The 22,902-nt window shown below is 71.5% G+C and overlaps 1 protein-coding gene across 1 annotated transcript; it reads right to left on the minus strand.

The window, feature by feature from the left end:
• Positions 1-202: 202 nt before the first annotated feature.
• On the minus strand, positions 203-20,349 carry BMP1 (bone morphogenetic protein 1). Its single transcript, XM_064497902.1, has 20 exons — positions 20,095-20,349; positions 12,124-12,237; positions 11,918-12,049; positions 11,729-11,846; positions 10,777-10,955; positions 10,577-10,682; positions 9,536-9,660; positions 8,859-8,974; positions 8,580-8,682; positions 7,936-8,052; positions 7,696-7,841; positions 6,957-7,152; positions 6,712-6,837; positions 6,447-6,607; positions 6,177-6,357; positions 1,941-2,066; positions 1,734-1,861; positions 1,432-1,645; positions 1,096-1,346; positions 203-726 (listed from the first exon to the last, which is right to left on the minus strand). The coding sequence occupies exons 1-20, from the start codon at positions 20,228-20,230 to the stop codon at positions 592-594; spliced, it is 2,910 nt and encodes a 969-aa protein (XP_064353972.1). The 5' UTR covers positions 20,231-20,349; the 3' UTR covers positions 203-591.
• Between the last annotated feature and the right edge of the window lie 2,553 nt (positions 20,350-22,902).

Genomic DNA, 22,902 nt, shown 5'->3' on the forward strand with positions numbered 1-22,902 from the left:
CCACCGGGCCCCCGCCGGCCCCATCTCCCCGCGGGGGCCCTGTGACGTCACCGCCTGCGGGGATGATGTCATAAGTTCGCTTGCATCTTCCTCCCGGGAAGACCCAGTGCATGCGGCGGCTGGAGGGGGGGCAGCGCGGGGGGCCCTGCTGCCACCCCCCCGGCTCCGGAGCGAAGCGATCCCACGCAAGGAGGCTTCCCCGTCCAAGTACAAGGGTATTTATTACACCGTTACAAGAGAGAGACAGCACCTTCCGTGTGTGGGGCTCTTCCCGGTTACTGGTTTGTACATTCAGAGAGCTGCGACCGGCCCGGCCGGGTCGGCGAGGGAGAGCGGGGGCCGGCCGCGGCGGGGAGTGCCCGGCGGCGGAGCCCCCCTCACCCGCCCCGCTCCCGCCCGCCTGCCCGCCGGTGCCCGAGCCCCGGGGCCCCGCGCGAGCGTGTCTGAGTGCTGAGGTTGGCTGTGTGCTCCTCCGTGCAGTCCGTGCGGGGAAGCGCTCCCCGTCTTCCTCCCGGCCCTGCTCCTCCTCCTCCTCCTCCTCCTCCTCCTCCTCCTCCCGGGGCTCGGCTGCCGCGCGGGGCCGGCCGGCCGTCATTTCCTCGTGTGCAGCGTGTCCTGGAACTTGGTGCTGGTGTAGCGAAGGTGGAAACCCTTCTTGTTGATGGTGTCGTCCGAGTGGAAGCGGATCATCACCGAATCGCCGGCCGAGTAGACTTCCTCCGGCGGCTGGCGAGGGGGGGAAGCGGTCAGGGCCATGCGCCGGCCCCCTCCCGGGATGCTCGAGCGGCGGCGCCCCGCTTGCTCTGTCGCCCCACGGGGATTCGCTCCCGGGAGGGTGCAAAAGGTGCAAAATCATTGCAATACTTGCAATGCTGGGCCCCGCTTGGGGGAATTGCACCACTGCTCAGAGCCCCCCAAAACCCCCGGGGCACGCTCCCGGGTGCAGGGCTGAGCCGGCCAGGCTGCTGCGGGCAGCACCTCTTTGCACCGCTCCGGCACAACCCTGTCCAGCCCTTCCAGGCTGCAGCCGAGCTAATACGGCCCCCCCGGACCACCCCCCACCCAGGACCGGGCTGCCCCGGCCTCGGCGCTCACCCCGGACCCGCAGTATCGGCCGAGGCGGGGGGCCGTGCCGTCGTAGCCGTCGAAGAGCTCCATGTAGTCGTAGCCGCAGTCGGCCTCCTCCTCGATCTCGAAGGTCTGGAAGATGAGCTCCACGCCGTAGCCCTCCTCGGCCATGATCACCCACTCGCAGTCCGAGCCGCCCGGGTAGTTGTTGTCCCCGAACTGCGCGTGCGAATACAAGTCCTTGGTCTTCACCTCGGCGCGCATCTGGCCCCCGCACACTTGGGGAGAAGCCGACAGCGGGGCGGTTAGGAGACGCGGCGGCAGTGCCGGCTCCGCGGCCGTGCCCCAGCGCCCCGGCGGTACCTGTGGTGTGCGCGGCCTCGAAGCCCTTCTTCTGCACCGAGTTGTCCGAGACGAACCGCAGGAACATCGCGTTGCCGGAGGAGACGAGGGGCTCGGGCTCCTTGGCGCCGCAGAACCTGCCCAGCGCGGGGGCTTTGGCGTCCCGCCCGTCGTAGACCTCCAGGTGGTCGTAGGTGCACTCCTGCTGCGCCTCGATGTCCAGCTCGGCGAAGGTCTGCGGCGGCGAGAGGGGCCGGCGGGCTCAGCGGGGCGGCACGGCCGGACCCCCCCCAGCCCCTCCGCGCCGCCCCGCCGGAGGTTACCAGCTTGACGCGGTGCCCCGCGGTGGTGGCGATGGCCCAGGTGCACTCCTTCTTGCTGGGGTACTTGTCGGGCCAGTTGGGGCTGGTGATGGTGCCCGAGATGGATGTCACCTTGTGGTCGCAGCCGGCTGCGGGGACAGCGGGGTCAGGGCCGGCACGGCGGCACGGCGCGGCATGCACGGCACGGCACGGGGGGCCGGCACCCACCTTCCTTGCAGTCGTGCTTGTTGTCGTGCAGCACGAAGCCGCTGCGGCACTGGCACTCGTAGCTGCCGAAGGAGTTGAGGCACTCGTGCTGGCAGCCGCCGTTGTTCTTGGAGCACTCGTCCTTGTCTAGGAGAGAAGGGACGGGGCGCCGGTGAGCGGGGCGGCCGCGCGGGACCCCCGGGGCCGTGCCGGGTCCCCGCTCGGGCTCGATGCACCGCCGCCTCCGCCGGCCCCGGCGCGCGTCCGAGCGCAGCGACCAGCCAAGCAAGCGCCTGCGGCCAGCAGCAAGCAGCCGCGCGTCCTCGCGCCGGGGCAGCCACCGCGGCCGCGGGAGCAGGGTGGTCCTCGCCCCGGCTCGGCGCCTGCGGCCGTGACCGTCACCTGCTCGCGGCACAGACGGGGAGGCAGAGAAACACACAGTGACAACCAAAGATGCACAAGAAAGACCAGGACGCGGGAGTCCCTCTTTACTCATCGACAGGAAATGTCACAGACACGGTAAAAATCGGAAACAAGGTCAACTGGTCAAGGACAACCCGGAGAGGGCTAAAAACGACGGGAAACGGGGCGGGGGGCTTAAAACCACCCCCCCCCAAAAAAATGGCCAACAACCAGTTCTGTCAAGCAAGGGGCCGCGGGGCCGGGCGCGCGGCGGGCGCGGGGCTCCGTCCCCCGGCCGTGCTCCCGCGGCGGCGGCCAGGGCCGGGGCGTTCCTGAGAAAGAAAGAGCGGGCGGCGCGGCTCAGGAGGGGCTTCGCAGCCGCTTCTGCAGGCGGAACTTCAGGCCGGGCAGGCGGGATTTCGGGGGCTGCGGCTGCTGCTTCTTCTCTGCAACGAGACACAGAGAGGGGGGAGAGGGGGAGCGGGGTGAGCGGGGGGCCCGGCGGGGCCGGCGGCGGCGGCGCGGCGGCGGGCGAGCGCGGCGGCGGGGCATGCACAGCGGCCAGGCGCGAGCGCGGGCGCCGGGGAAGCAGGCAGGCGAGGGCCGGCGCCGCGGAGCACCCCGGGGCCCCGCGCGGTGCAGCTCTGCAGCGAGGAGGAGGAGGAGGAGGAAGGTGCGGGCGGCTCGGTGGGCTTCAAGCCTTGCCGGCGGCTCGCAGCTGCCCTGCCGGCGGCTCTGCCCAGCCCGGCTGCAGCGCGAGACCCGCCGGGGCACTGATGCTGCAGGGGCAGCCAGGGTGGAGGAGGCGTGCGGAGGCCGTCGGAGCGGGGTCCGGGCTCGCCTCGAGCGAGGAGGCCGCCCGGGTCGCCCTTACTTACCTCCGAGGTGCCGCAACCTGCCCCAGGTCGCTATCGCCGTGCCGGGGCCGCGCACCGTCGTCACGCGGGGCGGGAGCGCGCGGGAGCCCCCGCTCCGGGCCGGGCCGGGCGCGATGCTCCGGGGCCCCGGCCGGGCAGGCAGCCTGCTGCGGCCGTCTCGCCGGGCTCGGGAGCCCGCTGCCCGTCCTCGCCCGCCCGCCGGAGCGCTCGGCGCCGCCTCTCCGTCCCGGCCGGTGCGGGGAAGCCAGCGGGAAGCGCGGGGAGCAGCCCCGGCCCCTCTCCGTGCCAAGCTCGCCGCCCCCGTGCCCAGCGCCCCGCGGTGCCAAGCGGCAAGGAGGGGGCGAGGAGCAAGGAAGGGGCGATGGAGGGAGCGCCGCCTCCGGAGCCGGCGGCACGAGGCGGGAGCGGGAGTGGGCTCCGGCCGCGGCCCGGCCCCGGGGACGCGCAGGTGCCCAAGCCCCTGCTCTGAACACGCCTCTCAACCCGAGGCTGTAACCTGCTGTCTCCTAGGTCTGAGTGAGGACGCGAGGCGGAAAGGCCTGTTTTGGGATGGGAAGGGGCTTCTCGCGGGCCGGGCCGGGCCGGGCGGGATGAGAGCGGCTCCAGCAAAGGGGGAGCGAGCGCGGCATTGCCCTGCAGGAAGGACCGCGGGAGCCTGGGCGGGCGAGACAAGAGCGAGAGTTGGCAGAGGAAAGAAGCCCACGGGCATGGTGTCTTTAGCAATCCTTTATTCTATCAGCTCGTTTGTCGACCGTGCGCTTACAGTCACCCCAGCGTGCAAACTAGGGGGCTGCTCCTGCCCCGGGCCCCGCAGCCCCCGCGGCGGCACGCGACGGCCGGGGCCGCGGCGGGCTCCCGCACCCGCGCCGCACGCCGCCACGCCGCAGCCCCGCCGCCCCCCGAAAGCCCCCGCGCGCGGCGCTGCCCAAAGGCATCCGGCCGGCTCCGGGGCGCGACACGCCCGGCCGGGAAGCGGCGCTCCGGGGCCCGACGGGGAGAGCGGGCGACGTACCTGGGTGCGGGCGCCGTGGCGGGCTCCCGGGCGAACACTTCCTCGCGCGCCGGCCGAGCGCCTCCGGGCTCGCAAAGCGGCAAGCCGGCTCCTGCTGCGCTGCCGGGCGCCGCTCTCCTGCACGCCTCCGAGGAGGAGGAGGGCCAGCCCCTCTTCGCTTCGGCATCGGCGCCCCAGCAGCGGGGCCGTGCGCTTTCCCATCGCCGTGCGGATCCGAAGCGCTCGGGGCGGCGGGGAGCGAGAGCCCGGCGGCGGCGCGGAGACCCTCCGCGGCTAAAAAGGAGCCGCGCGGGCGATGCTTGGCGCGGGGCTGGCCGGGAACCGCCAGCCGGGGCCGGCGCCCCGGGGGACGGGGAGCCCCTGGTCCGGCCGAGTGCTCCGGGGCGGTGCTGCCGCCGGGAAAGCCCGGAGACCTGCGCGGAGAGAGGCAGAGGGGAGCGTGTGGCGGCCTCGGGAGCATCCCCGGCCGGGGGTCCCGGGAGAGCGGCGAGGGGGCCTGGGGAGCCGCGCGTGCCGGCGGAGGAGAGCGCAGGAGGGAGGCGCCGGGAGCGCCCTGAGCAGCCGGCGAGGAGGCACCGAGGGGGAGACTCACCCGGACGCCCCGTGGTGCCGCTGCCGCTCGGCCGCCGGGCTTTCCCCAGGTCTCTCTTTGCTGGAGGGTGCCGACTCCTGATGGCTGGGCTGGGCCAGGCTACCTTACTTGCCTTGGTTTTAATTAAAAAATAAAGCACAGATACTATACCCCCGGGGCGGCAGCCGGCTGCCCTCGGGTCTCTGCTGCTCCAGCCGGCTGCAGGGGACGGCCGGCCGGCGCCCGGGGCCGGAGCAGACCCCGAGGGCTCGCTGGGACGCCAGCTCGGGTGGCCCGTCGCAGCCTAGGGCGAGTGTCCGTGCTGCCTTCAACAGGCCTCGATGGGGGGGAAAAAACCCCGCGGGCGACGCGAGGCGCTCCGTCCTCCCGGGCCCCGCTCCGGGGCGCTTTGGAGCGCGTGAATCCATCCAGCCCGGTGCAGGCAGTGCTGTTCGTAGCTCGAAGCCGGGGGGACGGGGCTGCGGAGACCCTCTCCCACGCGCGGGTCCGGCGCCGGCCCCCGCCGCAGCCGCCCAGTCCCACGTTGGGCTCTGCCATTGCCGGCGGCGGGTTTTGCATCATATCCCCATCCCTCCCCCCTGCAAAGACCGGGCAGAAGGCGACACCATCTCCTGGCGGGGCGGCCCGGGAGGGCGGAGAGGGGCACAGAACAGACAGGAACAAGCAGGTAACGGTTTTGGGGAGCGCCGGCCGCTCTCCGCACACCTGAGACGATGCTGCGCCCCCGGTGCTCCCCCCGAGGCTCTGCCACCCCGCTCCGGCCGCGATGCCGAGCGCCCCGGGGCGAGGAGCGCGCGGTGCTTGCTGCGGACGCGGCCCGTCCCGGCGAGCGGAGGCGGCGTGGCCGTGCGGTGCGTGCCGCCGGGCCCGTGCAGCGTAGCGGGGTCGTGCAGCGCAGCCACCGGCGCAGCGAGGCAGGCACAGCGGGGACCGGCGGCGGGACGGGGCGGCGGGCACGGGGAGGCCCTCGCGAGCCGCGGGAGTGCAGTGCCCGGTCCGGGGCAGGGCTTTGGGGGTGGCAGAGCTGCTGCCCGGGGGGGCCAAGCCCGTCCCTGGCCCCGGCCCTGCTGCAAACGAGGTTTTCCTCGTGCTGAACCCGGCTGCTGCCGATGCAAGGAGCCCACACTCCCGGTTCCCACGGCCCGGGGGCGGCTCACGGGAGCATCTCAGCACCCAAAGCGGGACCCAGGTGCCCCCCGGGAAGGGGAAAAGCCTGGAGAGGCAGCAAAAAGCGGCGGAGCCAGGCCATCACCTCCGTGCAGCCTGGGGCTGGTCCGGCCGCTCAGAGACCGGGGACTGCACCCCCGGGCGCGGGCGGGCGTTAGCGGCAGGTCGGGGGTGCGGGGAGGGACGGCCATGCCACGCGGCTCTACCTGAGAAGAAATGGGCTTTGAAGCCCTTCTTGGAGACGGTGTTGTCGGACTTGAACTCGATCCGCATGTTGTTGTACTGGGAGGTGATGACGTCGGGCTTCTCGGCGCCGCAGAACTTGCCGTGCAGCTTGGAGTCGGCGGTCAGCCCGCTGCGCACCTCCACGAAGTCGTACTTGCAAACCTGCCGGGGACACGGGCAGGGCTGGGGTGGCCACCGCGGGACCCCCGGGCGCCAGCGAGCCCCCGGCCCCCCCCGCCGACAGCACTCACGTCGTTGCCCTCGGTCTCGAAGAAGTCGAACTGCAGGGAGATGCGGTACTGCGTGGGGGCCACCAGCTGCCAGATGCAGTTCTTGTTGGGGGGGTACTCCTTGGGCCACCCGGGGCTGGTGATGGAGCCGTTGAGCTTGGTGAGGAAACCTCCGCAGGCGGCTGGGGGCCGGGGGGCACAGAGCGGCGTGAGCGGCCTCCCGGGGGCACGGCACGGTGGGGGGGGTCCTGGCAGCGCCCGCGGGAGCAGCCGCTCCGGCACTCACCCTCGCAGCGGCGCTTGTCGGAGGCCAGCTCGTAGCCCGGGTCGCAGGCGCACTTGTAGCTGCCCAAGGTGTTCACGCAGCGCTGCTCGCAGCCGCCGTTGTTGGGCCGCGAGCACTCGTCCACCTCTGGGCGCGGGACGGAGAGGGCGGCGGGCTCAGCGCCACGGTGACGGCCGCCCGTCCTTCACTGCGGGACCTAGCGCGGCGGGGCCATGCGGACCCCCGCGAGGGATGCCCCCCCGTACCTTTAAAGAAGTTGACGGCGAAGCCGGCTTTGTTGATGGAGCCGTCGGAGACGAACTTCATCCAGAGCTTGTTGGAGGTGCTCTTGATGTCGTCGGGCTTGTCGTAGCCGCAGTAGCGCCCGATGAGGCTGCTCGACTCGCTGCTGCCGTCCCGGATCTCCAGGTAGTCGTAGGCGCAGCTGTCGTGGCGCTCGATCTGCGCGGGCGGTGGGGCATCAGTGGGGCGCCCCACGCCGTGCCGTGCCCGCCGGCATGCCGGTGCACGGTGTCCCCCGCGCCGCCGCTCCTCCACCCGGCCCCAGAGCCGCGCAGCGACCGCGAAGGGGTGACGTTGGCTGCTGCTGTTGCACGGGGGAAACTGAGGCACGGAGGGGGGCTCTGCGGGTGAGCGGTGCAGCCGCTGCCTTGCACGAAATGGTGCAGTCTCACTTTTAGGTAATTTTAGCTTTCTGCCCCCAGGGGGCTGGATGGGGACCGGGATGGGGATGGGGACGGGGATGGGGAATTCCCAGCCGCAGCAGAGCTGCCGCCTGCCCAGCTCCAGCCGGCAGCGCTCCAGCCTCCCCCGGCTCCGACACCGCGAGCCGCCGGCAGCCCCGGCCGGTGACTCAGGTCCCTCAGCCCAGGGATCTCCGTGGCTTTGCTGACGAAGCCCGGAGGCACGTGGCGTCCCGCGGGAGCGTGCCTCTGGCCGCGCCGTTGTGCAAGAGCGGGGATGAGCCCAGCCCCGCGCACGCACCTCGAAGGACTGGAAGGTCAGGCCCACGTGGAAGCCCTCGGAGACGGTGATCTTCCAGACGCACACCTTGCTGGGCCGGTAGTCGTCGGGGTAGTTGGGAGACTGGATGTGCCCGTTGTCCTTCTTCACTTCCCCGCCGCAGATGGCTGGAGCGGAGGCGAGGCCGGGGCAGCCTGAGCGGCCCCCAAGGAGCCGAGCCCCCAGCGCCGAGCCCCCCCGCGCTGAGCCCCCCCGCGGTACCTTCGTAGACGGCGAAGAACCCTTTGCCCACCCAGTTGCTGCTGCTGCGAAACTCGACCCAGAGGCGGCTGTCGGTGGAGACGATGGGCTCCGGCAGCTTGCTCCCGCAGAACCTGCCTGGGGACCAAGGCGCGCTCGGCTGCCCACGGGGCCGCGGCGCCGCTTGCCCGCACGCCCCGGGGACCCCCGCTCTGCCGGCCCCGCGCCCCCCACCCGGCCGAGCCCCCGCGGGGAAGCGGTGCTCCTCCCCCCCCCCCGACACTTTTCCGGCCGTTTCAGGGAAAGCGGGGGCCTCTCGGTGTGGGAGCGGCGCCAGCGCTGCTGCCGGGACCGCGGGAACGCTCAGCCCGGGGAGCGGGAATGGGACGGGAGGGAGTTCCCGGCAGGGCCCTCCCCGGGGAGCCGCTACGCGCTGGCCGGCTGAATCAGCCCCGCCGGCTTTCGTCAGGGCCGGCGAGCCGGGAGGCAGCAGCCGCCCCCGGGGCACCGCCGCGACCCACTTCCCCCCCCGGGGCCGGTGGAATGATGCAGAGCCGCGAGCCGGCGGCCGGGAGCGCCGCGGCGGGACGGGCCGTGCCGGGGGGAGCAGGGGCAGGGCCGGGGCCGGGGCGCGCCGGCCGGGCTAGGCGATGCCGGTTGGTTACCTCGCAGCGTGGCCTTTCTCCAGAACCCGTCTCTCACCTCCACGTAATCGTACCAGCACAGCCGGCTTCGGTAGAGGTCCAGGGTGGTGAAGTTCAGGATGATCTGGGAGGGCGGGCGGGAGCCTGGCGTTAGCCAGACGGCGCCGGGATGCAACGCCCCGGGATGCACCGGGGATGGGGGCACCCGCCCGGGGCGAAAGCTGGGAGCAGGGAGGGAGATGATGGGAGAGCCGGGGGCGAAGAGGAAGGCTGGAGGGCGCTGGCGCCGGCACGCGGTACCTTTTCTCCGGGGGTGACGGAGATCCTCCAGACGCAGTGCATGTGGGCAGAGTATCCGTTGGGGAACTCGGGCGAGGAGAAGTTGCCCTGGCTGTCCTGGAGCGTCTCGCCGCAGGCTGGGGACAGAGCGGGGAGGCGGGCGTCAGACCTCGCACCGAGAGACCCCCGGAGCGCGCCGGCACCGGCACCGCGCAGGACCCGCTTTGCACCCCGAGACCTTCCCGCGGCGGAGCCCCGCCAGCACCACGCGGCCCCGGCAGCCCCGGGCCCCGCTGCAGCACGGGAAAAGCCCCAAACCTCGCAAGACCCCCCGGGCCCCCCCGGCACCAGTGGCCAGCAACGCTCCCGGCCGCGTCCCCGTGCCGCGGCTCTGCCACCCCCCACGCCGGCGAGCCCGGCCAGCCTGGAGTGAGCCCAGCGCTGCCATCTGGAAGCCACATGATGCCGTGGCGAGCGGCACTCGGCTGTGCTGCGGCCAAGCGGCCCCCTGATGAAAGGTGGAACGGAGAAAGACAGAAAACCTGGGCTCGGTGCTGGCTTTCCCCCCCCTCGTTTTACAGTGGAAACAAAGGGAAAGCAGGGCTGCAGAGGAGCTTTTTTCCTTTTTTTCCCCTTTCCCGCTTGCAGCCCCGTTCCCCTGCGGCCCCCGGGGCGGCGAGTGCGAGCGCGGCACTCACCCGGGCAGCGGTAGAGCTTGCGGGCCTGGGCGATGTCCCCTTTGCTGAGACGCGTGCGCTGGCCGATGGCCGGCCGGACCCCGTTCACGTCATACTTGGGCAGGATGGTGTCGAGGAAAATGCCCCTGGGACGAGAGCAGGGAGAGGCTGAGCGGGGGCCAGGGCGAGAGACACCAGGTCCGGGACGGCCGCGTGCACCGGGGAGGGGGGAGGATGCTAAAAACGGCCCGTGTAATTAGAGTGCAGCGCCCGTGAGTCAGCCGGGCCGCAGGGCGCGGGACGCCGACGGGCCGTGTCCTCATCCCAGCCGCGGAGGTCACCGCGGGGAGAGCGTCTGCCCTGGGAAAGGGTCCCCTCCCTCCTGCCTCCTCCTCCTCCTCCTCTTCCTCCTCCTCCTCGCCCCCCCCCGGCTGTCTGGAGAGGTGATGCATGCGCCGAGGGAGAGGGCGCAGAGTTCAGCACCGGGGCTGGGTGTATCAACGCCTTGCAGAGCTGCCGCAAGGCACTTCTGCAGAGCCTTTGCCCGGGTGGGAACCAGGCTCTAAGCTGAATAAAACGGCTGAGCTGGACTGCAGGAAGCCCCTGCAGCTGAGCCTGGGCTAGAGATGGGCATCGCCTTCCCGCTGGTGACGGATGGGCACAGGGACGCCAGGGCTTGCTGGTGAAACGCGCCGGAGCATCGCCCGCGGGGAAGGACGGGAGCATCGGCGGGAGCAGAGCGGCAGGGCGCATGCGATGCCGCGGGGCTGGGTCGCTCAGAGGGCGGTGGTCCAAAGCGATCCAGGGAAGAGCACAGGGACCAGGCCCGCAGCATGAAACCGCGGCTGCCGCGACCCTCCCGGGGCGGCTGGGGCAAGGGGCAGCCCCGCTTGCGGGGACCATCCCGGCACCGCATTTGGGGCCGGGCTGCAGCGGGGATGATGCGCGGGAACCCGTTCCCTGGGGCTTCTCCTCCCTCCTGGCATCCCGCCTGGCCAAACCAGTCCTCCTGCCCGCGGCCCCACTGCCGGGAGGAGGGCGGGCGGCGCAGCGGGCGCGCACCTGGAGAAGGTGTTCCTGGCGTAGTGCATGATGCTGTCGAAATCGTACGTCTCGCCCAGCGACTCCACCTCCTCCGGCTCCATCTTCAAGAAGTTGTACTCCTGCCCTGCGGAGGCGGGCGGCGCGAGGCCGCGGTGAGGGGCTGCGGCGAGGCTCCCGGGGCCGCGGCACGGGGGAGCGGGCCGGGGCCGGCGCCCTACCTGGCTGGATGTTCTCCCGGATGATGGAGACGTGGTCGTCCCGGTCGGGGCGCGTGTGCTCGTGCCAGAAGCCGATGACGTGGCCCAGCTCGTGCACCACGATGCCGAATTTGTCGCAGTTTTTGCCGATGGAGATGGCCTGGGGCCCCCCTCCTCTGCGGCCCACGTAGGAGCAGCACCTGGGGGGGGGCACAGCGGGGTGGCACTGGCTTCGCCCCGGCACTGGGGAATTCCCGGCCCTTCCCCAGGCACCGGCGTGACTCAGGCCGCGCGCAGCAGCCTCCCTGCTCGGAGCCGACCATCTGGAAAGCATTCCCGCAGCCGCAGCGCTCGGGAAACTTGAGCCTGCCCACGTTCGGGGACCGGGCCGTACCTCGGACGGGGGCTCTGCCTGGGAACCGGGGCGGCTCGGCCCCACGCCGCAGCCCACCGCAGCTCGGGGGGGGCCGAGCAGCCAGCCCCGCCGCCGGGCAGCCCGATCCCTTCCCGGGGAAAGCCTCCCGCTGACCGCCGTCTGCTTGGCATGCTTGTGCCCCGTAGCGCGAAGGAGCCGATCCCTTCCAAACCCCTGTTTCCTTTGGCACGACCCGCGCGAGCCTCCGCCGGTGCAGAGCGGCCGCCCTCGGCCCCGAGCGCCCCGGGGGGGAGATGCGTCCCGACGCTCCGCGCACACCCGGGCCAACCTCCCTCCCCTCTCAGCGCAGAGCAAACTGCTACGTGGGCGTTTCGGTGCCAAGGCACATCAGCGGGGCTCTAACTGGCCCTAATTAGCGCTCCCACAAGCCACAGCGCTGCTTAATTGCAGCGGAGCATCTTTTGCAAGGGGAGGGCTTTGGCTCTACCGCCAGCGGCGGGATCCCGGTCTCGGCCCCGGGGGCGGCTCGCCCCGATCCGCGGGAGCCCCGCGGCACCCGCTGCAACCCGGCGTGCCGCCGCCGAGCCCCGGGCTTACCCGCAGGGCCGGTAGGTGAAGACGATGTAGCTGTCCTCGTCGTTGCGCTCCAGGAAGGTGACGCAGGTGTGCTTCTCCCAGTGCCGCATGGCCTGCCGGAAGATGGCCCGCTGGCTGCCTGCGAGGGCCGCGGGGGCCGTCAGCCGGGGAAACCGAGGCACGCCGCCGCCCGCCCGCCCCGGCGCTCACCGCTGAAGTTGCCGCTGATCACGTAGGGGATGACGCCGTCGGGCCACACGCGCTCGGGGCGGGACGTGGCGGCGCGGCGGCTCCGTGCCCGCCGGCCCCGTGTGCCGCGGCCGCTCTGCGGGGTGGCACTGCCTGCGCGGAGGAGAGCGGGTGAGGCCGGGTGCCGACCCGCCGCGGTGCCCGCGGGCAGCACCCGGTGCCGGTACCTGAGGAGTTGGCGGGCAGCCGCCGGACGGTGTGGTGCGACAGGTCCACGACGCGGTCCACCTGGAAGAGCCGCAGGTCCTCCTCGTCCAGGGCGATGTCTCCCAGGAAGGCAGCTGGGGACCGCGGGGCACAGGGTTACGGAGGATGCAGCGGTGCAACCCGCGAATTAAGCCCGACCCTCATTTCTTGCCCAAAATGAGTTGGGGGGGTGCACTGATTTTACAGCTCGGGTTTTGAACCCACGGGAGCAGAGTCGCGATGGGGAAACGCTCCGGGCTGCTGCTGCTGCAAAGGGATGTCGCTTGCAAAGCGGGTCTGCTCACTGCAGAGCTCAGCCGGAGGGACAGCGGATGGAGCCGGGACACACGGACCCCCTTGGCCTCCCCCCAGGGCAGAGCCCGCGCCAGAGCCTCGCTGTCTCCCCGTGCGCTCAGCCTCTCCCTGACCCAATGTGCACCCGAGGATGAAGGCAGGCCCTTCCTCTTCCTCCCTCGCAGCCAGGGACAGCAAGTGTGGCGCTGGCTGGAGCTGCCCCCATGCTTCCCGGCCCGCTGGAGCGTCAGCTCTCCCAGCAGCTGGGGCCAGCGCGGCGCGCACATCTGGTTCGCATAAAGCCAGGTCCGTGTCTTTTTAGGGTTTCTATTATTATTTGTATTGCAAAATTGTTTTAACCCAAAGCTGCATTTGGGAGTCCCTTCCTGCCTCCTCCCGCCACACACACCTCCCGGCGTGAACTCTGACAGCCCGCGACGCTCCAACAACCTCCGATGCATCCGCCACTGGGAATCGGAGCCATATGGGCCGGCCGCGCGCTGGCACGGAGCCGGCCCCGAGGCCACGGGGTGTCCGTCCGTCCGTCCGCCCGTCCGTGGGGCTGGGGCCGGGTGCGGGACGCTCCCCCCGGCACCACTCCACCGCGGCGGGGGGGCCCCTGGCTGCACAACCCGCCTGCTGCGGGGCTTTCGGGGCGGCGTGTTATAACGATTAGCGGCCCAAGCGCACGCTGCGGCGCTGGGACGGCATCCAGGGCCGGTCCGCGTGCTGGCAGAGAGCCGCGAGCCCCCCTGGAGCCCCTTCAAGCCAAACTCCTCATGGGCGTCTTCCCGGGGCTGCGCATGCCTGGAGGATGCGGCCCTCGGCGGGTACCACTGCGGCCGAGGCCCTTCCTCCTCCTCCTCTTCCTCCCCCCTGGTCCCTACCCATCCCGGCTCCCTGGAACCCTCCTCTGCCTCGCCGTGAGTCAATGCGTGGCCATCGGGTTTCGGGACGTGGCCGGCGGCGAGGCTCCGGGGCCGCGGCTCCCGTGGGAAGGGGATGCCGGCTGGCGCGGGGTGCAGCCGGGCTCCTCGCCGGCGTTTCGGGGCACTGGCGGCGGGCGGCTGGGTTAACGTGCAAGGGGGGGGAGCGGCGCCAAGGCCGTGCTCCGAGGCGATTAACACATGCATCCCAAAAGAGCTGCTAATTACGAAAACGCAGCAGGACAACGAGGATAACCCGGGAAATGAGAGCCGGGGGCTGGTGGGAGAGGAGCAGCCTGGCCGGGAGAGGGACGCGCAGCGGCGTGGCGAGGCCGTGCCAAGAGCCGCACGGAAAGACAAGGGAAAGTAAGCTCGCTTACAGCGGAGCAAGCGCCGCCCGAGCCAAGTGATATAGAAACCATATGTGAGGGATTTCGGAGACGTGAGAGACCCGAGCAAGCGAGCGCGGGGACGTGGGGCCGCATTCGCAGCCGGCGCGGAGCAGCCCGGCTCCCCCGTCCCACCGAGCGGCTCGGCAGCGGCCGCAAAAGCCCCCCAAAACGCCCCCGGGTGCCCCCGGGGAGGGAAGCGGCTTTCCGCCCGCGGAGGGGCCGGGGGGGAGGAGAGGAGCCGTCCTGGCAGCCGTCCCGGTAAGGACACGTTAGGGACAGCCCAAAGCGTTGCATTTAGAAACGTCCACGTCGGTTGGGGTTTCGGCTGTTTCCTCCCCTCCGCGCGGCAGCGGAGGCGGCGCGGGCCGGCGGCCGGCAGCCAGCGGCTGCCTCGCGCCCCAGGGCAGGAGCAGCGCTCGCCCCTGGCTCCTTCCTTTTCCCAAAAGCAACACTCGCACCCCCAGCTCCTTTTTTTCCAAGGGCAGCGGCAACGTCCCGGCAGCTATAGCACCGGGGGGGCACCGGGCTCCACGTGCGCGAGCACGACGGTGACGGCTCCGGCTGCTCCGGTGATAGGAGGTGAAGCGGGGCGGAGGGTGGGAATCCGCTTGCCAAAATTCCCGAGACACTGCGAATTTCCCTGAGGATACTGGCGGTAGCTGCTCCCGCGCTGCCGGGACTTGCTCATCTCCCGCGAGCGTCGGGGCTGGCGGCGGCGGTGCTCCATAGCAGCCGAGCGCATCCCGCGACCCCGCGGGCACTGGGGCCCCGACGGTGCCAGCTCCGGAATTGCAACGCCGGCTGCCACGACGGCGCAGGGCCGCAGGGAACTGGGGCGAGCGGGTTTCTCACGGCGGGGCCAGGCGCCCCCCTCCCCCTGCCACAGCGGCTTAATGAAGCTTTCTAATGAGGGGAGCGGGCAGTGGGCGGGCGGGCGGGCAGGGGCGGGCAGAGCCGCCGGTCGCCCCGCGCTCCGCAAACACGGCGCCGGCCCCGGCGGCCAATGTCAGCGTGTCCCGGCCAGCGCCAGGCTGGCCCAGGTGGGATGCAAAAGCGAAGAGCAAAAGCAAACAGAAAACACCCTGCGCAGGGTCCCCCGAGCATCCCCGTCCCAGTTTTGCCCCCCCCGAGCCGCGGTCTCCCCACCCGACGTCCCGCAGCCATCCCGAGCCGGGGGAGGTGGCATTTGCCCCCGTGCCACAGCCAGCTGGCCCCCAGACCCCGCGTGCGGGCCCGAGGTCGGTGCCGGGTGCCTGCAGGGACGGGGACGGGTGCTGCCACCGGTGATGCCGCGAGCACCCCGCGCACCCCGGGTCCAGCTGGGTGGCCAGGAGAGAGCTCAGCCCTCCGCTGTTGTTTGACTTTTTCTGCTCTGTTTTTTCTTGCGGGTTCTCGGAACAATGATGTAATCCCGGGGCTGAATATTTAGACAAACAAGGTTTTTATTCGGACGCAGGCCAGCCCCTGAAGCACCTCGTCCCGGCGCTGCAGGCACGCTCCCAGGCTCGGCTGCTGTCCTGCCATCTCACGGGTCCCCCCGTGTCCCCGGCCCCGGGCCCCAGCCTTGGCCTGCCGGGATGCGGGAGGTGCTCAGCATCCCTCACAGACCCAGCCAGGGCAAGCGGAGGAGAGGAACGTCTGCCGAAGGCCCGGCTTCTCCCGCACCACCGAGATTTCCGGCTGAGCCTGACCTCAGAGCCCGTCAAGGTTGGGAACCGCGTTGCAGGAAAACAACGGGAGGGAAAGGGCCCGGAGCCCACGGCCGAACGCGATGTTCCGGCGAGCGGGCGAAAGCAAACAGATCGCCGGGAGAAGCCTTGGCAGAGGAGGGCGGCAGATAACCGGGAGGGATCAGGTTTCAGGTCAGTCTGGGCCAGAGGAACCTCGGTGCCGGAGGAGGACGGACCGCGCCTGCCCGGCTCCCCGCGCGCCCGGAGCAGGAGCAGGAGCAGGGCTGGGGAGCCGGTGCCTCGGGTGCCGAGCGGGAGCGTGGGAGCGGGACGGGGAGCCGGGGTGCACGCTCGCCCGTTCCAGCACCTCCTGAACTGGGATTTGCACCTGGGGCTGGGTTTAACGGCCCTCGGTGGGGCTTTTCTGCATGAATTCATCCAACCTGAAACCACGCAGACGCTCGGCCCGTGGGGTCCTGTGGCACCCAGGTGCTGCGTGGGAAGCCCCCCCTGCCCTCGCTGCTTTGCAGCTCCTGCCCGGCACCGGCATCGCCGAGCCCTCGAGTGATCCCCAGCCATGTGCATCGCTCCCCGTGTGAGCTGGGGCCGGTTTCGAGGCGTGCAGGAGGAAAGGGAAGGAGCTGCTCTGCCCGGGCCGGAGGTGCAGCCAGGCAGGACGGAGCAGAGCCGGTTCGAAGGTGCATCCAGGCCTCGGCCGAGCTGCCGGGTAATAAAGCCCCGGAGTCAACAGGGCAGCATCCTACTGGCTTCGGCGAGCCGTTAGCTATGCGAGGAATGCTCCTCGCGCCTCCCCCTCGCCGCACGCGCCAGCCCAGCTGCGCCCGCAACAGGCCGCGGGAGAGGAGCCGGTGCAACGCCGCGGCCGGAGCCAGGGCCGGAGCCGGAGTGTGCCCGGGAAGCGCCCGCTGCGGGAACGGGAAAAGCCGCCGAGGGCTGCCGCCTCCTGCCAAGGCTCCTGCACCGGCCTCGTCCTGCTCCCGCAGCCCGCGGACAAGCCAGCTCCCTTCCCCGGGATGCCGGCGCGGCGCTGCGGAGACCCCCGGGCCGGGGGGGACGGGACGCGGAGGCGAAGCAGCGGCGAGCCCGGCCCTCTGCTCCCCGCGCGGCCGCGTCGCGCAGCCCCTCTCCCGGTGCCCCTCGCCGGCAGCCGCAGCGAGGGAGCAGATGGCCTGTAAACGCCAGGCGAGGAATATTTGCTTTCCCAGAGCACCTTCCGACGAGCGTGGCCGACACAATACCGGAATTCAGGCGCAGCGGCCGCGCCGGGAGGCAGACCAGCTCGCGGCCCTGCGGGAAACTGAGGCACGGGAGGGACGATGCCAGGCAGCACTGGGGAAACCCCCCACAAGCCCTTTCCTGGGGCTCCCGCGTGCAAACACCCAGCCCTGTGCCGGCCTCAGCCGATGCCACCGGCCTGGGAGCGGGTTGGGCCGGGGGGGCGCGGGACGGGGCCCCGAGCACGGTGCTCCCGCAGAGGCACCGGTGCCCGGCTGCAGCCCGCTCCGGGCCGCGCGCCCCCTTTCATTCCTGAGCCGGCTTCGGCCTTTAAATAGTCCCATTTTGCTCCCCGCCGCCTGCTCCCTGCAGCGCATTCCCGGCGTGCCGGCACAGCCCCGGCCCGGCCTCCTTGCCCCCCGGCACGGCGAGCGCGCCAGCCTGCTCCCCGGCCCCGGGACCCCCTGCATTGGCCGGGCATCTGCTCAGTGTCCGGCGCAGCGACGGCTCCCGGGGCTCGGGCTGACGCCTGGCACGGCGTCGCCGCTCGGCATTTCCAGCCGCTCACCACCTTCGGCCTCTTGGCTCGCTCGGGCAGCCGGTAATTAGCGATTCGCGTGCTCCGGCCGCTGCTGATCGCAGCGCGGGGCCCTGCCGCGCCGGAGCGCTCTGTCGGCGCAGGATGCGGCCCCGGCGGGACGGCTCGGCGGCAGGGCCCCGGCACCAGCCCCCACGCGCGTCCTTGGCGCTCGGTGCTGCACCCGCTCCAAGGCCTCCCGGGAGCTCTGCACATCTGCTCCGCCGCCCGGCATCCCCCCCGCGCGCCCTCCGTGCTCAGTCCGCTCACCGCCACCCCGTGCCCAGGCCCCCGCGCGAACCAGCGGCCGGAGGATTTCCCAGGCTGCCGGGAGACGCGCGGAGACGCCCGGGCAGGGCAGGCGGCCCCGCAGCCCCCCGGCACGCCGCCGCGCCGAACGGCTGACTACACAAAGATAAAGCAGGGCCCGGGCCCCGGCGGGACTTTACGAGCTCTCCGCGCCGCCCCGAGCCCCGAACCGCAGCCTCCTGCCGGCCCCGGCTCTGCGGGCGGATTTTACCCGGCATGAATAAGTGACATATAACGGCTGGAAAATATTTTTGGGCAGCTTGACAAGTGTGACTGCAAGCAGTAGCCTCCGCTGACTACGCCTGGAAAGTGTAATCTAGGTGAAACCCGGGCGGCCGGAGCCAAAGCGCTCCGGGCACGGCTGGGAAGCGGGGCCGGCCGGCGGGGGGGTCGGGCCCCCCGGACGAGGAGCAGCGCGGCGGCCTCTGGCTCGCCCCTGCCCCGTTTGCTGCATCCCGCAGGGCCGGGGGGCTGCGGGGGTCCGGGCAGCCCGGGCGGTGGAGCTCGGGGGCAGCCGGCAGCTCCCGCTGCTCTCCCAGGACAAGGCAAGTGCAAACACTCCGGCTGGACGTGTTTGGTTAGGGCTTGCGCAGGCTCCGCAAACAGAAAGCGCTGTGCAAACGCTCTCGGGGCTGTTTTCCCACTGCAGCGCGCGGGGCGGATGGGAACGGCGCTGGCTGCCTTTCCCAGCCCGGCGCCCCGGGGAGCGGCGCGGGGAGGGCTGCGGTGGGACCTGGCCTGCCCGCCGCTCCGCTCGCCGCCGGGCACGGGGACTGGGATATCCCGCTGGCCTAGCGAGGGCAAACGAGGGCCACGGCGGATTCCTGCCTCCCCGACGCCTGGGGACCGATCCAGAGGCCGGAGCTCCAGCCAGGTCCCGCGGGGGCCCTTTAGGTGCCGGGGCAGCTGCCCGGGATGGACGGGGAGGCCGAGCCGATTGCACGGCCGGCTCTTTCCGTCCCGGCCGCTGGCACCGGAGCAGGGCTGGCGGCATCGCCCGGGGCAGCCGGCAGCGCTCGCGGCCCGCGGGCAGCCGTCCTGCCTGGGCGGGCGGCCTCAGGATACCTCTGGCATGAGCTGTGCAGAGAAAACCAAATTCCCTCCCCGGCTCGTCCCCTCCCGCCGCCTCCTCTCCCCGCAGCCTTGATGGGAGCCGCGGCGGCGAGGCCTCAGCGCTCAGCTGTTTCCGGCGCTGCCCGAGTCCCAGGGAACCTCGCTGCCCCGCTCGCCTCCAAACAAAAACAACTCCCCGCGCGGGCGAAGGGAGAGCCCGGCGGGCGCCGTCGCTGCCAAGACGAGCCGTGCCACGCCGTGCCGTGCCGTGCCGTGCCGGCCCCCGCCGCGCCGCCCCCGCCGTGCCCCTCGCGCGTGGCGTCCCGGCTCCTCCCCGGCACCCCGGTGCCACGCGGGGAACCCGGCCAGGGGCAAATCCCCTGCTCGTGCGGCATTGCACAGGGCCTGATCCCCCACCGGGGCCTCCGGGCATAAGTACAGTAATTGAGTTAGTCACATAAGGATCTGGTAAAGGCAGGCGGGAGAAGGAGGGGAAAGCAGCCGCCTCGCCGGTCCCGGGAGCAGGAATCGACAGGATCTTGGCTCGCGCGGGACCGGGGAGATAAGGGGGCCTTCCCCTTCTGGCAGTGTCATCCCCAATTAGTTCAGCTCATCAACAAGCAACGTCCCAGCTCTGCCGTGCGACTTGATGAAGCACAAGCGGAGCCGAGCCTCCAGCCGGCTCTGCCCGGACAGTTTTGCAAGCCTAGCTGTTTCAGCCCGGGAGGGCAGGAAGGGGAGGATTTTTGGCCAGAAAAAACCCTCATGTAGACAGAGTTATATCAACAGACACCTTCCAGCGCAGACAATGCCATTAAAGAGAAACGTGATCCTCCAGCCAGGACGCAAGACCATCCTGCGAGACCCGAGCCCTCGCCTCTGCTCTCCGCCCCGGGCGCTCTCCCGTGCCTCAGTTTCCCCTCCTGCCCTTCCATCCCCTTTATCCTGCTCGCGGGCTCTCGGAGATAGGGGCTGTCTCCCCGGCGCCTAGCCCGCTCTCAGCTGGGGCCTCCGGACGCGTCCAAAACATGAATAACAGCTCAGCAATCCCCTGCCCCGGCTCGCCCGGCAGCCCGCAGATAAACTCGGCACAGCCGGACCGGCGGCGCCCGGCCACAGCAAACGCCGCCCGAAGCCCGGCTCCGTGCCGTCCCGGCGGCCCCGGACGGGACGAGCTTTCCCTCGCTGCGGTTTGCAAGCGAACAAAAACGCCGAGCGCCCGGGCAGCTCCGGCACCGATCCGGCCCGTGCCGCGCTGGCCCCGCCGCTGACAGCGCCCGGCCGGCAGCATCCCGGGGGCGGCATCCCCCGGGGGCGGCGCGGGGGTGGGGGCGGCGGGGCCGGGCGGGCCCCCGCGGCCGGGGGGCAGCGGCGCGCAGCCCGCGGGCACCCGCACCGGCGCGCGCCCCCGCCGCCCCCCCCCGCGCGCGCTCCCGCCGCCCCAGCGCTCCCCTTTGTCTGCGCATCGCCGCCGCGGGGCCCGGCCCGGCCCTACCGGCTTTGCAGGGGTCCTTGTAGTCCAGGGGCTCGGCGTCCTCCTCCTCCTCCAGCACGTAGGAGTAGTCGGGGAAGTGCACGGCGCGGGCCAGCAGCAGGCACAGGAGCAGCCCGCAGCTCCGCAGCCCGGCCATGGCTCTGCGGGCAGGCGGGCAGCAGCGAGGCCGGGAGGGCGGGCGGCTTTTTTTTTTCTTCCCCTCTTTCCTTCCCTTCTTCGCTCCCTCTTTTTTTTTTTTTTTTTTTTTTTTTTTTTTTTTTAGGGAAATGAGATCTGGCGGGGGCGGGTTCAAGCGCGGAGCTCGGCCCCTGCAGCCCGCCGGGCCCGGGCGCAGGGCTGGGAGCGGGGCCAGCGCCGGGGGGGGCGGCGGGGCCGCTCCGGGCTCCGGGGCACTGCGGCCCGCAGCCCCCGGCCCGGCCCGCAGCCCCGGTCCCGCACCCCGCAACCCCTGGTCCTGCACATTGCAACCGCCAGCTCCGGTCCCGCACCCCGAAACCCCCAGTTCTGCACCCTGTGACCCCCAGTCCCCTGTCCCGCAACCCCCCAGTCCTGCACTGCAACCGCCAGCCCCCGTCCTGCACCCCACAACCCCCAGTTCTGCACCCTGCAACCCCCAGTTCTGCACCCTGCGACCCCGAGTCCCATGTCCCTCAATGCCCGGTCCTGCACCCTGCAACCCCCAGTTCTGCACCCTGCAACCCCCAGTCCACACCCTGCAGCCCCCGGGTCCATCCCTGCACCCCCTTCTGCAGCCGCTTCCCGCAGCCGGGCACCCCAGTCTGCACCCCCCAGCCCCAGGTCCTGCGCCCTGCTCTGCGCTGCACAGCCCTTGGCCTGCAGCCCCGGTCCCACACCCCGCACCCCCCGGCCAAGCCTGCAGCCCCCAGGCCCAGCCTCGCACCCCTTTCTGCACCCCGCTTCCCTGATTGCGCCTCCCCCAGTGCCCCTCCTGCATGCCCGGTCCCACATCCCTGGCTCCGCACCCCGTATCTCCCACTCTGTGCCCACGTCTCCCCAGTCCCGCACCCCCGTCCTGCCTCCCGCATCCCGCATCCCTCATCCCTGCTCCAGCACCCCATATTCCCTGCTCCTGCGTCCTGCATCCCCCGCGTCCTGCAGCCCACAAGCGCCTGCCTCGTCCCAGGGTGCTCAGCCTGCCGGGGGGGCAGCCCAGGCCCCCCGAGGTCTGGGTGCAGCTAGGAGCCTCCCGTCACCCAGGGGCGCCGCGGGAGCGTGGGGACCATGTCCCAGCTGCCTGCCCTCCCGTCTCCCCGGGACAGCCCTGCGCGCGGAGGTGCCAGCCCACGCGCCGGTCTCAGGGGTGCCGAGAGCAGGGAGAGCGCCCTGGGGGGGGCAAGGCCGGGGCGCCCGCCGGGCCGCGTGGGCCTGCGCGTGTGCATGCGTGTGCATGCGTGTGCATGCGTGTGCACGCGTGTGCGCCGAGGTCTGTGAGTGACACCTGCCGTCAGGGCTCTGCCACTTCAGCCTGCAGCAGCCACGCGAGGTCCGCAAGGCCACCCGGCCCGGCACGGCCCTGGCTCCCCGGGCACCGGGGGCTGGCGGGGGCTGTGTCGGGCAAGGGATCCGCCGAGGCCGAGCGCGGCGAGGTCGGACGGTGCTGGGGGACTTTGGGGAACGGTGTCATGGTCCGTGTCGCTGCCGTGTCCCGGAGCAAGGGCACGCTTCCCGGGAGCACCTGCGCCTCGGCCCTGTGCGGCAAGGGCGAGCGAGGCTGGTGGCTGGCGGGCGAGGACGGGGGGCACCGGGGCGAGGACGTGCCCGGGGGCAGGAGGAGGAGGACGGACGCCCGGCGGTGGGGAAGGCTGGTCTCGCCGATGCTGCGGGCGGGAGCTCATGGCGTCCCGGAGGTTGCAGGCTGCCCGCTCCGGGGAGCGGCACGGGGGCTCAGGGCTGCTGCATCCCACCCGGGCCGGGGGGCAGGTGCCCCCAGCCCCAGGGAGGGACGCGAGGTCCAGCCGCCCGCTCGCCACTAGATAGAGCTCCAAGTTCAGCGTTGCCGGCCCGGCCGCTCCGGGCAGCGGGACCCCGGTGCCCCGGCCTCCCTCCTGCCTTAGTCACAAAGCCGCCTTGTCCTCCGCCTGTCCCCGCGCGGGACAGCCGCAGCGCAAAGCGTGCCAGAGCGGGGGCGAAGGGCCGAGCAGAGCCCAGCCCCAAGGCGGGCACGTTTGGGGAGCGATGGGGACAACCCCTCAGCTGCCCTGGTGCCATGAGCCGGAGGGGGGGTGGCCCTGGGGACGGTGGCGAGGGAGGCCCGGCAGGTCGGTGGCGGGAGCAGGAGGGACGCCAGGGCTCCGGCATCCCGCCCAGCACCATATGGCGGAGCCGGAGCTGGCTGAACAGATGCGAGGGAAATTAATGGCTTTGCTGCTCGAATGCAGCTGCCGGTGCACGAATGCGCGCGGCTTCCCAAGGTGACCCGGGGGGAAGAGCCCAGGCGAGGTAGCGAGGGCCGGCGTCCCCAGGCTGTCCCGGCCGCTGCTGACCTCCCCGGCAGCGACACTGCCTGCGTGCCGTTCATCTCGCTGCTTCGTCCCCCAAATCCCCAAATCTTTCCCTTTTGCTTGCAGGGACCTCCTGCATTCAGGCCTGACTCATCCCAGTCCCAGTCATGGCTGCTCATGGGGAAAGTCTCTGCTTCATTCCTTATCTCAAGCTGTTATTTTGCTTTCCCAACAGCAGATAATCTTGGGATATGTTTTGCTAGTTAGCCTGATATTGCAAAACGTACACTGCAACGCCATGACATCCAATAAACTTTTCCCCTTAAAGCAAATAAATAAATCTCTG

The sequence above is a fragment of the Dromaius novaehollandiae genome, chromosome 26 (genome assembly GCF_036370855.1).
Source record: "Dromaius novaehollandiae isolate bDroNov1 chromosome 26, bDroNov1.hap1, whole genome shotgun sequence".
In the NCBI taxonomy this organism is placed as follows: domain Eukaryota; kingdom Metazoa; phylum Chordata; class Aves; order Casuariiformes; family Dromaiidae; genus Dromaius; species Dromaius novaehollandiae.

Bases quoted from the DNA above. Each gene is read 5' to 3' on its own strand.
- BMP1 (XM_064497902.1), bottom strand. From the start codon at position 20,230: ATGGCCGGGCTGCGGAGCTGCGGGCTGCTCCTGTGCCTGCTGCTGGCC. The intron at 10,683-10,776 runs GTAGGGCGCCGG...CCGCCTCCGCAG, and splicing joins CCGGGAGAACATCCAGCCAG to GGCAGGAGTACAACTTCTTG. The intron at 1,646-1,733 runs GTAACCTCCGGC...TCGCCGCCGCAG, and splicing joins CGGGGCACCGCGTCAAGCTG to ACCTTCGCCGAGCTGGACAT.